The sequence below is a fragment of the Mustela nigripes genome, chromosome 1 (genome assembly GCF_022355385.1).
Source record: "Mustela nigripes isolate SB6536 chromosome 1, MUSNIG.SB6536, whole genome shotgun sequence".
In the NCBI taxonomy this organism is placed as follows: domain Eukaryota; kingdom Metazoa; phylum Chordata; class Mammalia; order Carnivora; family Mustelidae; genus Mustela; species Mustela nigripes.
In genome coordinates, this window is record NC_081557.1 from 119001678 (window position 1) to 119016944 (window position 15267).

The following is a 15267-nucleotide window of genomic DNA, read 5'->3' on the forward strand; positions in this document are numbered from 1 at the left end:
TACAAAAAGACTGACCATTGCCCAATGTTGACAAGGATGTGAAAGAACTGAAAAACTTATATGCTGCTGGTGATGACGTAAAACAGTACAACCACTTTGGAAAAGGGTCTGTCAGCTTCTTAGAACATTAAACATGCATCCATTACATGGTCTAGTCGTTTTATGCTTAGATGTTTAACCAAGAGAAATAAAAGCATATATCCATAGGAGCTTTTTTTTTAAAAGATTTTATTTATTTGACAGAGAGAGACACAGTTAGAGAGGGAACACAAGCAATGGGAGGGGGAGAAGCAGGCTCCCTGCTGAGCAGAGAGCCCAATGTGGGGCTCGATCCTAGGACCCTGGGATCATGGCCTGAGCTGAAGGCAGACACTCAATGACGGAGCCACCCAGGTGTCCCTTCCATAGGAGCTTTATTTTTTATGGTTGCAAATGAAAAACAACCCAAATGTCCCCTGACCGATGAATGGATAAACAAATTGTGATATAACCACACAATGAAATACTACTAAGCAATAAAAAGGAATGAACCAAGGAAACACACAACCACATGGATAAATTTTAATATACTTACACTGAGTATAAGAAGCCAAACAAAGAAAGAGTAAATAGTGTATGAGTCCAGTTACAGGCAGTTTCTAGAAATGCAAACTAATCTGTAATGACAGTGATTGCCTTGGAACTGGATGCAGGGGAGGATATGGGGTGGAGGAAGGATGCCAAGAAATGAGGGATTCAAAGAAGCATAGGATGATGGATACATTTATTGACTTAATTATAGTGTTGGTTTCATTGATATATACATATGTCAAAAAGTTATCAAATTGTATATTTTAAGTATATAATTTGTGTGTGCTTTGGTGTATGTTTATTGTGTGTGTGTGTGTGTGTGTGTGTGTTAATAACATCTTAATATATCCTTTCCCCCAAAAGAATAACCTTAAAAAAAGAGAGAGAGAGAGAAATCTGAGGACCTAGCTGGCTCATTTGGAAGAACATGCAACTCTTGATCTGGAGTCATGAGTTTGAGCCCCAATTTTGGCATAGATGGCTTAAAAATAAAATCTTAAAAAAAGAAAAAAAAAGAAATCTGATAGTGAGACAACTGTAATTGTCAAAGGCTCCAGCAGGCCCTCAAGATGTGACCTTGGAAAATAGCTAAAACAACAACAACAACAACAACAATAAAAATGTAACAGCCTCATGCAACCAAGGTGCAGAGTGCAGTAGATCTCTTATGGATGCTCAAAGACACAGAAATCCACTTTATTGCTATCACCAACTGTCATCTCCAGGACTCCTTTTCATACTAGTCACCTATAAAAAATTAATCATTGAGGGCACCTGAGTGGTTCAGTGGGTTAAAACCTCTGCCTTTGGCTCAGGTCATGGCCCCAGGGTCCTGGGATCGAGGCCCGCATCGGGCTCTCTGCTCAGCAGGGAGCCTGCTTCCTCCTCTCTCTCTGACTGCCTCTCTGCTACTTGTGATCTCTCTGTCTGTCAAATAAATAAATAAAAATCTAAAAAAAAAAAAAAACTTAAAAAAATTAATCTTCGATACATGCATGGATACATACATGGTGTACGGATACATACACCATTACTACTGCTCTTAAATATCCTTTTGCCACCTTTTCTTCAGTTCCACCCAAATGCTCTGCTCCTTCCCACGTTAGGGCCTTTACATGTCTCTGCCTGGATTGTGACCCTTCTCTTGACCACATCTTCACCTCTATTTGTGTGTTAATTCTCATGAATCTTTCAAAAGTCAGCCCATATGGAACTTCCTCAGTTTGAGTCAGAACTCCTCACTTTTCCGTTATTATAATACACTAAAATTTTCCCTCTGAGTATGCGCCACAGCTTCTAATTATATATTCACAGTGCTGTTGGTTTAATGTCTACTTTCCTCCCATTAGACTGATTTTTATGAGTCCAGCAACCATATTTGGCCCACACAGGGCCCTATCATCTATCAGAGACTCTGACACATACAAGGAATTCAATAAATACATGTTGGGAGAATGAGAGAATGAACAATGAAAAGAAAATCATGGATGAAATCCTCTAATGTAAAAAAAAAAGAAAGAAAGAAATCCTCTAATGTACAAGTGATTTTTTTTAAGATTATTTATTTATTTATTTGACAGAGAGAGATCACAAGTAGGCAGAGAGGTAGGCAGAGAGAGGAGAGGAGGAAGCAGGCTCCCTGCTGAGCAGAGAGCCGATGCGGGACTCGATCCCAGGACCCTGAGATCATGACCTGAGCCGAAGGCAGCGGCTTAACCCACTGAGCCACCCAGGCGCCCCATGTACAAGTGATTTTTATAGGTGATCAAGGGCCCTCGGTCTGGAGCTATTCCTTTTACTTCCACCTCCAACAGGGCCACTCAGTAGCAGAACATCTATGTAGCAAGGATAGGGTAGACGACCCATGGAGTTGTCCTCCTGTATGAAAATACATCGGTAAGTAAACTGCTGGTGCCCAGGAATGCTTACCTGTTCCACACCCATTGCTGATGTCAGAGATGTGTTCTTGGTGTCCCAATGTTTCAGCTGGAACTCAGAACATATTGCCATAAACCTGTAGCTTGATCTCAGATGGAAATATCTAGATTTTCAGGAGGCAAAAAAGGCATCTTGGAATCAGGTATAAGGGAGGAAGAAGAAGAAGGAGAAGGAGAAGGAGAAGGAGAAGGAGAAGAAGAAGAAGAAGAAGAAGAAGAAGAAGAAGAAGAAGAAGAAGAGGAGGAAGAGGAAGAAGAAGGAGGAGGAGGAGGAGGAGGAGAAGGAAAAGAAAGAGGAGGAGGAGAAGAAGGAGGAGGAGGAGTGAGACAAGGGGGAGGAGGAAGAGAGGAAGAAGGAGGATAAGATGGAGGAAGAGAAGGAGAAGGAGGAGAAAGAGAAGAAGAGGAAGAAGAATAAGGGGAAGAAGGGGAAGAAGAAGGAGGAGAAGAAGGAGGGGGAGAAGGAGGGGGAGGGGGAAGGGGAGGAGGAAGGGAAGGAGGAAGGAGAGGAGGAAGAGCAGAAGGAGGAGGAGGAGGAGGAGAAAGGGGAGGATGAGAAAAGAAAAAAGAGGAAGAGGAGGAAGAGGAAGAAGGAAAATGACTGTTCCCTTGAAATATTATAAAATATTCCAACTAACTAATAATGTTTAGAAAAGGTTACTGATCATTCTGAGGCAGGGTGGGTTCACAAGAGTAAATGATATTTTAAAGGTATCATCAAATAATAAATTATATAATATGTATATAAATATATAATATATATAATACTATATACCATATATTATAATATATACTATATATTCATATGCTGTATATATAATATATATTATATATACACTAGGCAGAGTCTGAAACATAGTAAGTGTTGCCTACATGGTAGATATTATTGTTAAGTCTTCTTATGAAAAGGAGAAAAAGAGACTATTCGATGAGACTTTTAATCTAATTTACTTTTGTGAATCCAGCTTGGCCCAGAATAATCACTTACGCAAACAATACTAGTTTGTTTGAATAGCTTACAAAACTTCTAGGGAATGACCTTTATATGTATATAAATATTTAATCTTCCCAATAAGCCAATAATGTAGGTATTATCATCACCATTTTACACTCCAAGAAACTGAGTCTCAGAGAGATCATGGAATTTTTCTCAAGGTTATTCAACCTATAAGAGGCAGATCTTGCATCTTTACTCAAATCTGTCAGACTCTAGTTGATCTCTCCTTGTGCTTTAGTGGTATTTCTGGATTTAAGCAAAACATCTGCCCCATTCTCTAATCATCACATTGTGGATAAAACAATGGTATGTTGTTTGTACGATTGTTCATGTAGGTAAACTTACAACAAGCTGAAGGCATTATATCTGAAGCACTTGTCAAAAATTGTGTGTCTATTTGGAAGGAAAGCTATAGATTTTATCTGGAAAACCATGTCTGATTGTTGGCTGTAACTGCCCAGAGTCCTTTGTGGAGAAGAATTCTGAAGCTGCATCTGGGCTCAGTAGGAGAAAGCATGAAATCCACCAACAATTTCTACTAGAGGCTGGAGAGAGTGAAGGTCAGCAGTGGCAGTATAGTGACAAGTTATGCCAATTATAATAGATGCTCTAAGACCTAAACAAATGACACATCTTTCTAAGAGAATTGCCCAGTTTAGTATTTTGCATAATGACTTTCAAGAAGGCACTGAGGGCACGCTAATGAAGCCCATGCATGACATAAAACTCGGAAAGAGAAACAATATTCCAGATGTCAGAGTCTAAATTAAATTACCTTAACAAACTGAAATGCAGAGCCTAAATAAACAGAACAAAAGTCAACAAAGAATGAATGCAAATTCCTGTAACTAAGGTTAAAATGATAATAATGGAGCAATGGTATAAGAGTATGAATGGGATCCCTGGCTTAAAGATCGTTCATATGAAAAATACTTAGGCGGGGCGCCTGGGTGGCTCAGTGGGTTAGGCCGCTGCCTTCGGCTCAGGTCATGATCTCAGGGTCCTGGGATCGAGTCCCGCATCGGGCTCTCTGCTGGGCGGGGAGCCTGCTTCCCTCTCTCTCTCTCTCTGCCTGCCTCTCCATCTGCTTGTGATTTCTCTCTGTCAAATAAATAAGTGAAGTCTTAAAAAAAAAAAAAATACTTAGGCTTTTATTGATCCTCTGGGCCAATGAGATGACTTAGCTCCACTAAGAAAGGATATGATAAAGATTGGAGGACCTGCAAGTCCAATCAAACTCTTTCCTTAGACTAATGCTGTCTAATAGAACTTTTCCGCAGTAATGGAAATGTTCTAAATTTGCACTATCCAATATAGTAGCCACTTAGCTACTTGAAATGTAGATGGTAGAATTGAGGAATTGGATTTTTAATTATATTTAATTTTAATTAACTTAAATGTAAATGGACATATGTGGCTGGTGGCTACCATGTTGGACAGTACAACTTTAGATAAATGATTTTCATTGCTGGGCCTGGGACATATAGTAGTGTTGGTCAGCAGGTGTGAATTAAGGTTTTAGAAGGGATAAGAATGTTATTGAGCCTAGAAAATATCACTTGAAGAGAGTCATTTTGTTTTCAAATATCCTCAAGTATCTATCTCCTAAGGAAGACAGTCGGACTTCCTTGGTAGCCCCAGAGGGCAGGACCAGGGTCAATGATCTGAAAACCAGAGGAGGGAGATTTCTTTCTGATATGTAAATGAATCTGTGGCACTTTCTAATAGTGAAAAAAAGTTGTCTCTTGGGTCCTCAACTTCCTCACCTATAAAATAAGGGCAGAAATTTAAATAACCTATAAGACTATTCCCCATTCTAAAAAGCTGTAATTCTACATGCCAAGGCACAGTATTTAAAAATATTTTTACTTAATTAACATGAACCCTAGAATAGAGACATCTTTTTATAAGAATTTTCAGAATTAATTGTGGAAGAAAGTTTACCTTCCCTATTTGTATCTTGAAGGTCCTGCCAGGAAATAAATGGCACACTCAACCTGGATAATTAAGAAGATGTTCATATAGGGAATATTTACAAAGTAAACAGGGTTTAGGAGAACTCTAAATAGATAGTGTTGTAGGCCATAAGCAGCAACAGCATGGAGCAATTATCACCCATTCACAGGCAGCCCATGGGGAACTGCTGGGAGAGTAAATACCTTAATCGTCTCCCACCCTCAGTCTCCTACTAGTGCCTTCTGTTGGCCAGACCCAAATTAAAGCAAGACATAAAGGAAGCCTATTGTTTGTTACAGCCCACTCAGGACTCCTGGGACACAGCAAGATATAGAAGGATTGTTTGGATCTGAAGGAGCAAAATGATATTCAGTATAGGCTGACTTAGACCGTTCAAGCTGCTTTAACAAAAATACCATAGACTGGGTGGCTTAACAGACATTTATTTCACAGTTCTGGAGGCTGAGAAGTCTAACATCAAGGTGCTGACAGATCTGGTGACTGATGAGGGTCACTTTCCTGGCTTGTAGATAACCACCTTCTTGCCACAACGTCACACAGCCCAGAGAGTAAGCACCTGTCTCCTTCTCTTCTTCTAAGGGCACTAATCTTAACATAAGGGCTCCACCCTCATGACTTAATCTAAACCTAATTACTTCCCAAAGGCCCCGCCTCCTAATTCCATCCCATTGAGGGTTAGGGTTTCAGCTTATAAATTTTGGGAAAACACAGTATCTGTAGCAATCTATAACACTACTTTTTTGTCTTTTGACATTCATAGTCACCCTTATCTTTTGTCTGAGTAAAGAGTTCATGTTCCCTACACACAAAGTCCCATTAGCAAATTTTTTGTATGTCCATTTTGTCATAACTTCGTATAAGGTAATGAGGTAAAATGGAGAGGAAAGAGGACAATTAATGTACCTAAAACATAACATGAGGGGTGCCTGGTGGCTCAGTGGGTTAAGCCGCTGCCTTCAGCTCAGGTTGTGATCTCAGGGTCCTGGGATCGAGCCCCGCATCAGGCTCTCTGCTCAGCAAGGAGCCTGCTTTCCTCTCTCTCTCTCTCTCTCTCTCTTTCTCTCTCTCTGCCTATTTGTGATCTCTCTCTGTCAAATAAATAAATAAAATCTTTTTAAAAAAATAACATGAAAACTAAGTTGATAACACAATTTCCTTCTCGCACCACCCATTTCATGACCCCCTTTCTCTCTGCCAGCAAATCAGATGGGTAGAGTTCTTTGCCTTCTGGGTGATCCAAACCTACTCCTGTTAGGGCTGAGGTCCACATATAATCCTTGCACCCACTGTCTTCTCCTTGAAAGTTGAGATCATTCATCTTGATTAGGACAGGAACTCCCTTATACTTCTATTGTTTCATTAACACAAGAAGCAAAAAGTGTCCAGGGGAGAGTTTCTACTCCATATTCAAAGGGAATCATGAATGTGTTTTCTAATAGAAACATTAATCCCTTGAACACTAGAAACTTCAACCTATTGAGTCAAAAGTCTTGAGGATATGAAGCAAAAATTTCTCCAGTGGATTACTTAGTGCTATAGTGAGACCGATCACTCCCACTTCCATGTCTTGGTTCCTGGACCAATACCTTCTGGCTCAAGGACAGATGGTAACAAATATTGGGTACAGATCTAAGTCATACATCATGTCCAAAAAAACAACATCCCAACTTGATAGGAGGTTGCCACTCAGCTGATATAGGAACCAATCCTTCAGCAGGCCATTCCACAGTTTTGTCAAACCAACTGCTTCTGAGCGATTGGGAATGTGGTAAGACCAGTGAATTCTATGAGTAGAAACTCATTCCACACTTCTTCCAGTATGAAATATGTCCTTTGATTGGAGGGGTTGCTGTGGAGCATTATATCATAACTATAGACAAAGCATCTGGTTAATTCCACATACAGAGTGATTAAAGGAGTTCTATGAATAGTAATGCAAGTGAATATATGGAGTATGTGCCCACCCTGTGAGGACAAGTCATAATCTACTCCAATACAAAAGGTGCAAAATAATTACAATGGACCAGGTGAGCACACTGGGATATTCTCCTTTGGCTACTCAGCACTGGGCGGGTAACCGGATCAGGCTTAGTGAGTCTCTGTTTCTGAGTTCATGCACACCTTCCATTTCCATCTTGCAGCCGTTGTGCTTGTGAGCTCATTAAGCAAGCAGTCATGTGGTAGAGACTCACACGATGGGGAAATCTTACCACTTGCCTACTGACTCTGAAGTCAGAGGTGAAGTGTGATGACTTCGCATGGACATTTATGTGGAACATAAGTATTTCCATATTTGTGCCCAGTCTAAGAGATTTACCCATATCATTTCCCCCTAGACCTCACTGGTCTCTCAGTGACCATGCCCTGACCATTAGCCACTGCTCATGAATCAATATAGATGCGTATCTCTGGCTACCTCTCCTTCTGTATGAAGTACATAATCAAATGCACTGCTCAAATTTCATCCCCTGAGAGAATTTCTTCACCACTGTCATCCAGGCAAACCAAGTGATGGTACAAAGTGGCAGCTATCTGCTTCTGACTATAGCAGCTTACAGTAAGAGCTATCTATAAACCAGACCCACAGTTTTCCCCTTCCTATTCAGTCATAGGAAGTTCCCTATGAGGTCATAGGGTGGAAAAAAGGAAAGGTAACGATGAAATTGAAGTATCATGTGAGTCTGAGTCACCTGTTTTGCAGTTTATTCACACTTTCTAAAATTGCTCCTGAGCCCAATCTCTTGTGCACAATTTCCACTTAAAAATAAAATATTGCTGTGCACATTCAATTTTGTGGTTCAGATAATCAGATGGTACCTAGGTTATGAGGGATAGTGTGAGTTGCCTACTTTTCTACCTGGACCTAGTAGCAAGTCAGGGGTTAGTTTTCAACGGAGAAGGGAGGAGGGCATAACTTTATTCCTCAAACCCTAGGGTCTGCACTGTGATTCTCCTACTAGGGTTTGCCAAAATTTCTATCCAACATCTCTATTTGCCACACCTATATTCAATCCATTAGGACTGCTGTTGGCAAAGTGGCTTGTATGTTAGCTTAGATCTGCTGAAGAGACTTTTCTTGCTCTGGGTCCGGTCCATCTCAAATCTGGTGGGTTATCCAGGGTTAGCCACAGTTCAAATGAGCCCACCCAAACATGGTTATCTGTTGCTTCCCAAAGCCAAAGAGGTCCACTAAATATTGTGTCTCTTTTATCACAATGGGTAGTCCAAGTGCCAATGACTTGTCTCTCATGCTCCAGATCACCAGACACTTAGAAACTTAGCCAATGTAGCAATCCCTGAACTTGTAGGGGTAAAATCTCTCTCTGTCTAGGCTGCTTGTTCCTTCCTGCTTGCCAAATCCAATTCATCTAATGTCATCAGTGCAATGGATCAGTTGTTGTTCTATGAGATGCCAGGATGATCAAGGTTTCTTTGTATGATGTAAAGTAGAATGGGCACAGCTTTGAGACAGGACAACAAAGACATAGTGATGACCCTACTATGTGAAGGCAAACTGCTTCTGACGGTCTTTACTCATAGGAATAGAGAAGAAAATATTTGCTTAGCAAATAGCTACATTGGAGGTGCCAACAACGATATTAATTGTTCCAGTAAGTATGCTATATCTGACATATTATTAAGTGTGTAATAATCTACATTCATTTCCCAAGACCTATCTAGACTTAGCATCTGCCAATTGGGAACAAAACAGGGGCATATGCCAATCTCAACCTCTGAATCATTTAATTTTATATTTTAAATTCTCTCAGAGATATTATTTTTTCTTCACTCAACTAGGATTGAGGAGCCTGGGGTTCTTTATTTCATGAATCAGGGAACTAAAATGGGGATTTTGTCACATATTTGGTATGTCTATCGCCATTATGTTTTAATAGGTTTTATAATTTAGGTGTGGTAGGGTCAACAGAACATGAAATGACTGCCATTATAATGAGAATTTGTTATTCACAGAATCCATGAGGAAGAGGCACGCCATGCAATGCCAGCCATGCCATGCCATGGGGAGGCTACAAGGGTAAGCCTCAGTGTCTGACAGAAGGCAGAGGGAGGGGCGGAACTGTGGGCAAGAGTCTTTATTGTGGTTCCCAAAGGCAGGAAGGGGTGAACAGGGTAGGCAGATTTAGAATTAGTTCATTTTAATAATCTTAGCAGGCGGTGGGGCACAAGAGCTGTCCCTAATTGTCTGGCACCTGATGATCTTGGGGTGTTTAGGGGAAGTAGATAATGGTCTGGAGTGTAAGAGCCTAATAAAGGAAGTGGGGATGTGGACTCTGGATTGGTTTATATCTGGAAGATTACCTGTGGGAGGAGAACTTCCCCCAGGGAGAAGCAGAGTGACAAGGGAGGCAGGAAGGCAAGGCAATGTGGCTTGGGTCAATTATAGGGTTGCCCAAACAAGGTGTATCTAATATATGTGTGCAGGGAATGTTAAAGCATCAAGTTTATAGAAGCTAGAAACATAGTTAATACATATTAGGCCGACTGGGAGTGAAGAAAGAACCTCAAGCGTGTTATTCAGATCCACTAGACCTACTGTGAGATAGACTTGGAACAACATACATTTGACCGGTTGGTCTTTTATAACCTCCCACCCTGCCCAGGAGACCATGGTGGCCGATGTCCCAACACATCAATTTTATAACCAGTAAATGATAACGCCAAGGAGACCTGGGTTACTTCCACTTCTTGAATAGAGTCACTTGGGTAAAAGGCCCTCAGTCGCCTCTGGGGAAGGCTTAGGGCGAGATTCAAAGTATATACTTCTTGATATGCTGTGGAGGTCCTACAGAAAAAGGACCTGGCTTCCTTGTTATTTTTTATTATGTTCCGGTATAACTATAGAAAAAAGTTGGTCTGAGTTTAACCCAAACTCGTGATGCGTCCTCCGCATTTCTCTTTTGCATCGCTCAGATCATTATTCAGTTCTTGGGGGATACATCTGTGCTCAGCTGTCACTGCAAGGACACATCTCCTTATGTGTCTCCTTCAAATGTCACCCCGGAAATTCCTTCGCTCCTCCTTTCCCAGATCTCCGTATGTCAGAACACCCCAGCATTTAATCCTCTGACCTCCTCTCCCCCTCCACATTCCTTCCCAGATGATCTAAACTAGTTTCACACCTCAAATGTCATCTGTGTACTGGTGGTTCTTAGATTTATCTTTCTCAGATCCCTCCTGAGCCCCAGAACCGCACAGCAAACTGCCCTCTCTCACATTTCCATGAGGATACATGAGAAGCCCTTCAAATTGTGTGTGGCCAAAGTGGATTCACTCACTGATCTCTCCTCTGTCCACTCCTTCACAAGAAAATAACTCCACCTTCCCTCTAGTTGCTCAGCCTATACCAAAAAAAAAAAAAAAAAAAAAAAAAAAAAAAAAAAAGGAGAAATTTATAAATCCTCCAATGGCTGTCAATTTATCAAATTAAAAAAAAAAAAAAAAACAGGTTCCATTAACCTGTCCTTCCAAGGTCCTACATGACCCGGCTCTTCCTACCTCTCAGGTACCTTTCTCCAATACTCTTCCTCATTCACAGTATTCCAGCCCCACTGGCTTCTCTATTTCTCAAACACTACAAATTTCTCCCTGTCATGGGCCATTTATACTTTCTGGCTCTTCTATGTGGGAAGATTTCCCCACAGGCAACTAAAATGGGTTGCTGAGACTGATTAGGCATATCCATCCCATATACGTCTTCTTCCCTTTAATAATATTTTTTAATAGAAGTATTTAACAGAAGTATAGTTGGTACACAATGCTACATTAGTTTCAGGTGCACAGCACAGTGATTGGACAACTCTATCCGTTCTGCTGTGCTCACCACAAGTGTAGCTACCGTCTGCCACCATACAACTCTATTACACCACCACGGGCTGTATTCCCATGCTGTACTTTCATCCCCGTGACTTCTCCTTTCCAGAATTGGAAGTCTTACCTCTCACTGCCTTTCACCCATTTTGATCATTCCTGTACTCTCCGGCAGCCACTAGTTTGTTCTCTTCATTTATGGGTCTGTTTCTGCTTTGTGTTTCTTCATTCATCTGTTTTGCTTTTTAGATTCCACATATGAGTAAAATCACAGGGTATTTGTCTCTCTCTCTCTGACTTATTTCATTCAGCATATACCCTCTAGGTCTGTCCATGTTGTTGCAAATGATAAGATCTCATCATTTTTTATGGCTGTGGTGCGTAACATTCCGTTGTGTGTGTGTGTACACACCAACCACATCCTCCTCATCATTCATCTATTGATGTACACTTAGGTTGCCTCTGTGTCTAGACCATTATAAATGATGTTTTGATAAAGGGATATATTATACCTTTTTAAAATTTATTTGAGAGAGACAGCATGAACGTTGTGGAGGGGCAGAGGAAGCACACTCCCTGCTGAGCACAGAGCCGGAAGTGGGGCTCTATCCCAGCACCCCGAGATCATGACCTGAGTCAAAGGCAGACACTTAACCAACTGAGCCACCCAGATGTCCCTATACATCTTTTTGAATTAGTGTTTTTATTTTCTTTGGGTAAAGACCCTGTAGTGAAATTACTGGATCATATGGTATTTCTATTTTTAATTTTTTCACAGTGCCTTAGGGCACAGAGGAAATCCAAGAAGGAAAAGAAACACACTAAATGCATGGGGAACAATGTATTTCATAATCGTCTCCTGCTCCCAAAGCTCTCTCTCCTCCCTTATGTTTGTGTTTTTCCTTTGCATCATTTGGTTAACTTGTTTCTCCACCTCCAGAGGCCATCCTTGACCGATGTAGCCCAAACTTCTCTGTAGGTAACTTCCCAGCCCCTGGACCAACTTACCCTATCGTCTCCATCATCTTCACATCACCTGTCAGGACCTGTGCTTATCTTATCTGTTCATGCAATCGCCTGTTGATTGCTTATGTTCCCACCCCTTGTCTTGAATATAAAGACTCTTAAGGGCAGGGATTGCACATGTCTGTTCTAATTAGAAGAGCACGTGATGTGGCAGCTGTAACAGGCATGTGGAACAGAGCTATTATCACCAAAGTTACCAGGAACCAGAGGTGTGTAGCTGTTTTCCAAAATTTTCAGTCATATTTTCCATTTGGGGGAAAGTTATTGTGAGGCTTTTATCGCTTTTATCTTACAGTATTAGAAACATCCTGCCTAAAAAGCAAAAGATGAGACAGAAGGCAGTTTGTATTAGGATGCAGACTTTTATTAGAACAAGCATTTCTCATAGCTATAAGCAAAGCATTAGAATTCATCCAACTAACTTTTATCTTTTCCCTGCCCCAGGAGGATGGAAAAGGAGAGAAAGCCCCTTGCACATCTAGGATCAGTCGAGCAAAATATTGCGGTGAATGATTCATTGAGGCTATAAATGTTTGCAGATTTTAAGGCACTGGAGGGCAGCAGGGCATGAGAGGTGGGACAGGGCACAGCTCTCATGTCCAAACGCCTTATCCTCTTTGACAATCTCCCAGCTTCCTTCCCCAGGTTCCATGGCAGGCACCCAGCCCCAGGAAGGGGGGAGCACAGCGCATTCATTATTCTCATTCAGACCCCGAGCGATCCAAACAAAGTCACCGCTGGACTCCCACTGTAACTTAGTAGAAGACAAACCGCATGCTCTCCACTCGCCATTGCACTTCCTGTAATTAGACCTCATCAAACCAGATTTTCCTGAATGCCTTCGCGCTTTGTGCACTTCAAAAAGCCACTGACCCGAGCCACAGAAGCACTGCCCAATTTGTTGAAAGCATTTTGGCTGTGACTTCAAGGGCTGACCACATGGGGAGAAATTACTTTTTAACACCCAGTGGACAGGACACTCCGGTGCCCCCGAGGCCGCAGTACCCATCTGGGTTCTTGCTCAGGTACTGTTGATGGTAATCCTCCGCGTAGTAGAAGGTTTGTCCCTCCCGGATGTCAGTCGTGATCAGGCCATAGCCGTGCTCCGAAAGAACCTGGGGAGAGAAAGGCGCCGTGAGGACTGGCTGCTGGGCAGAGGGCGTCTGAAGGAGGGCTGTGGGGTCAGGCCGTAAGGGAGGCAGACGCGGGCGGCTTGGGGTGTACCGTGGGTCCTTGTGGGCGCGGGCTCTGCTGCTTCCCCGCTGGGTTATTCTGGGCAAGCTCCTACTGCCCTGAGCCTCAGGTGACTGGGGCTGAAATCCAGTTTCCTGACTCTGTAACTTGCGTTCTACCCATGACACAGCACTGCCCCTGGGGCAGTCTGGGAGCCTTGGTTTTGGCCCTGGGGGGTCTGTGTGGAAAGGACGCCAGGGTTTCCCAGGGGAAACAGCAGGAACATGTGGTTCCCTGGCTGTCCTGGGAAGAAGGGGCCTTCCTGAGGGCACTCCAGCAGGGCTGCGGTAGGAGGGGCTGGAGGGGCTGGGGCAGGATAGGAAGGGAGGGCTGCGGCCCAGCCCAGTGCTGGCCTCTCTGCTGCCAGCTCAGAACAGGCCCCCTGCCACTCACAGGAACCCCCGCTGAGGAACTGAGGAACCCCCGCTGTGGTTTTGGGAGCTGGGGCCCTGCCAGGGGGCCTTGGAGAGCACGGGGTCCCCTGGGTCTCTGCTCTGCCACTCCAGACCCGGGAGCCAGGGGACTGAGGTCATGGGAGGTCGTGGCCTGAGGGCCTTTGTGGGTTCATCACCGCCCTCTGTGACCTACTTTAATGCCTGGTGGCATCTGCTGCCAGAGAAAGAAACAGACACGGTAAACACAAGTGGGGGGAGGAGAGCAGAGCTATTTGGGGCAGGAGACAGATTAAGAAATAGACGTTGTTCCCTGTGGATCTTAGCCTGTTTCCTTTCCCTTCTGGATTTCAGCTGTGCCCTAATTCTTTCTTGTTGCAGGCTGCTCGGAGCATTTGGGCACAAGGCCACAGAGACTCGACCCCCGGTTTGCGGATTCCATTTGGTCTGGAAATGGCAGGCAGAGCCCCGACTTGAGGGATCTGGGCAGTGTTTGACTGTCGGTCCACTGGAGATGGAGTCCTCCCTCTGCAGAGCAGGGGGACTCCAGTATTAACATTCAGCATGAGTCACTGCTGCCGTTTTCCCCCGAGAACCTTCCCCTTCTTCCTGAGTCTCCATCCAGCCCTCTGAGCCAGAATGAGGCAGACTGAGGATCTGACGCCAAGTAGGCCCAGGATGGTAAGGGACAGGATCCTTGCCAAGGCCCGTGGTTGGACCCCACCACTCGGAAGCAGCCAGATTCCTTACAGGGGTTAGAAATGAGAACGAGGAGCCATTCTGACTTCAGTTTTGACAAATTTTTGTAAACGAGCAATTAGCGAGGGCTTACCATATGCCACACTCTTTGCAAAGACTTCACAGTGTTAATTTTAGCCTCCCAACAGCCATATGAAGGAAGAACTATTATTATCATCCGTATTTAAAAGCGCGTGTCAGAGATTGTGTCTTGATCCCTGACATTCTCAGCTCTCCCTGCAGAAGCTGGAAGCTTGGAAACTACATTTCCCAAATTCTATTGCCAGTGCCACTCCAGTTTAGATATCACCAATGAGAGAAGCACACATGAAATTTGGCAGAAGAGAGGCCATTATTTGCAAGGTGCAGTCATGAGGATGGGCACAGATATCTCCAAAGAACAGACCAAGACTCTGCCAGCTCTTTCTGACAATTGTGGACGGTCCTGCCTCAGGCAAAGTCACCAGCAATGATTTCTAGCAATTTCTGTAACTTCTTGGTATCCTGAAAAGCAGTGGTGCTTTTCCCCGACCTTCCCTCAGACAGCCTTTCTAATGATTCTAGAAGC

The 15267-nt window shown here is 43.1% G+C and overlaps 1 protein-coding gene across 7 annotated transcripts in view; it reads right to left on the bottom strand.

Annotated features, from left to right (window-relative positions):
• Positions 1 to 12684: 12684 nt before the first annotated feature.
• The window catches only part of MSRA (methionine sulfoxide reductase A), a 434957-nt gene continuing 432374 nt past the window's right edge, over positions 12685 to 15267 (bottom strand). For all 7 annotated transcript variants that reach the window (XM_059372261.1, XM_059372269.1, XM_059372299.1 and 4 more), the window contains one exon: positions 12685 to 13451. In XM_059372261.1, coding sequence (XP_059228244.1) covers positions 13287 to 13451 — 165 coding nt within the window. In that variant the 3' untranslated portion in view covers positions 12685 to 13286. The remainder of the gene's footprint in view (positions 13452 to 15267) is intronic.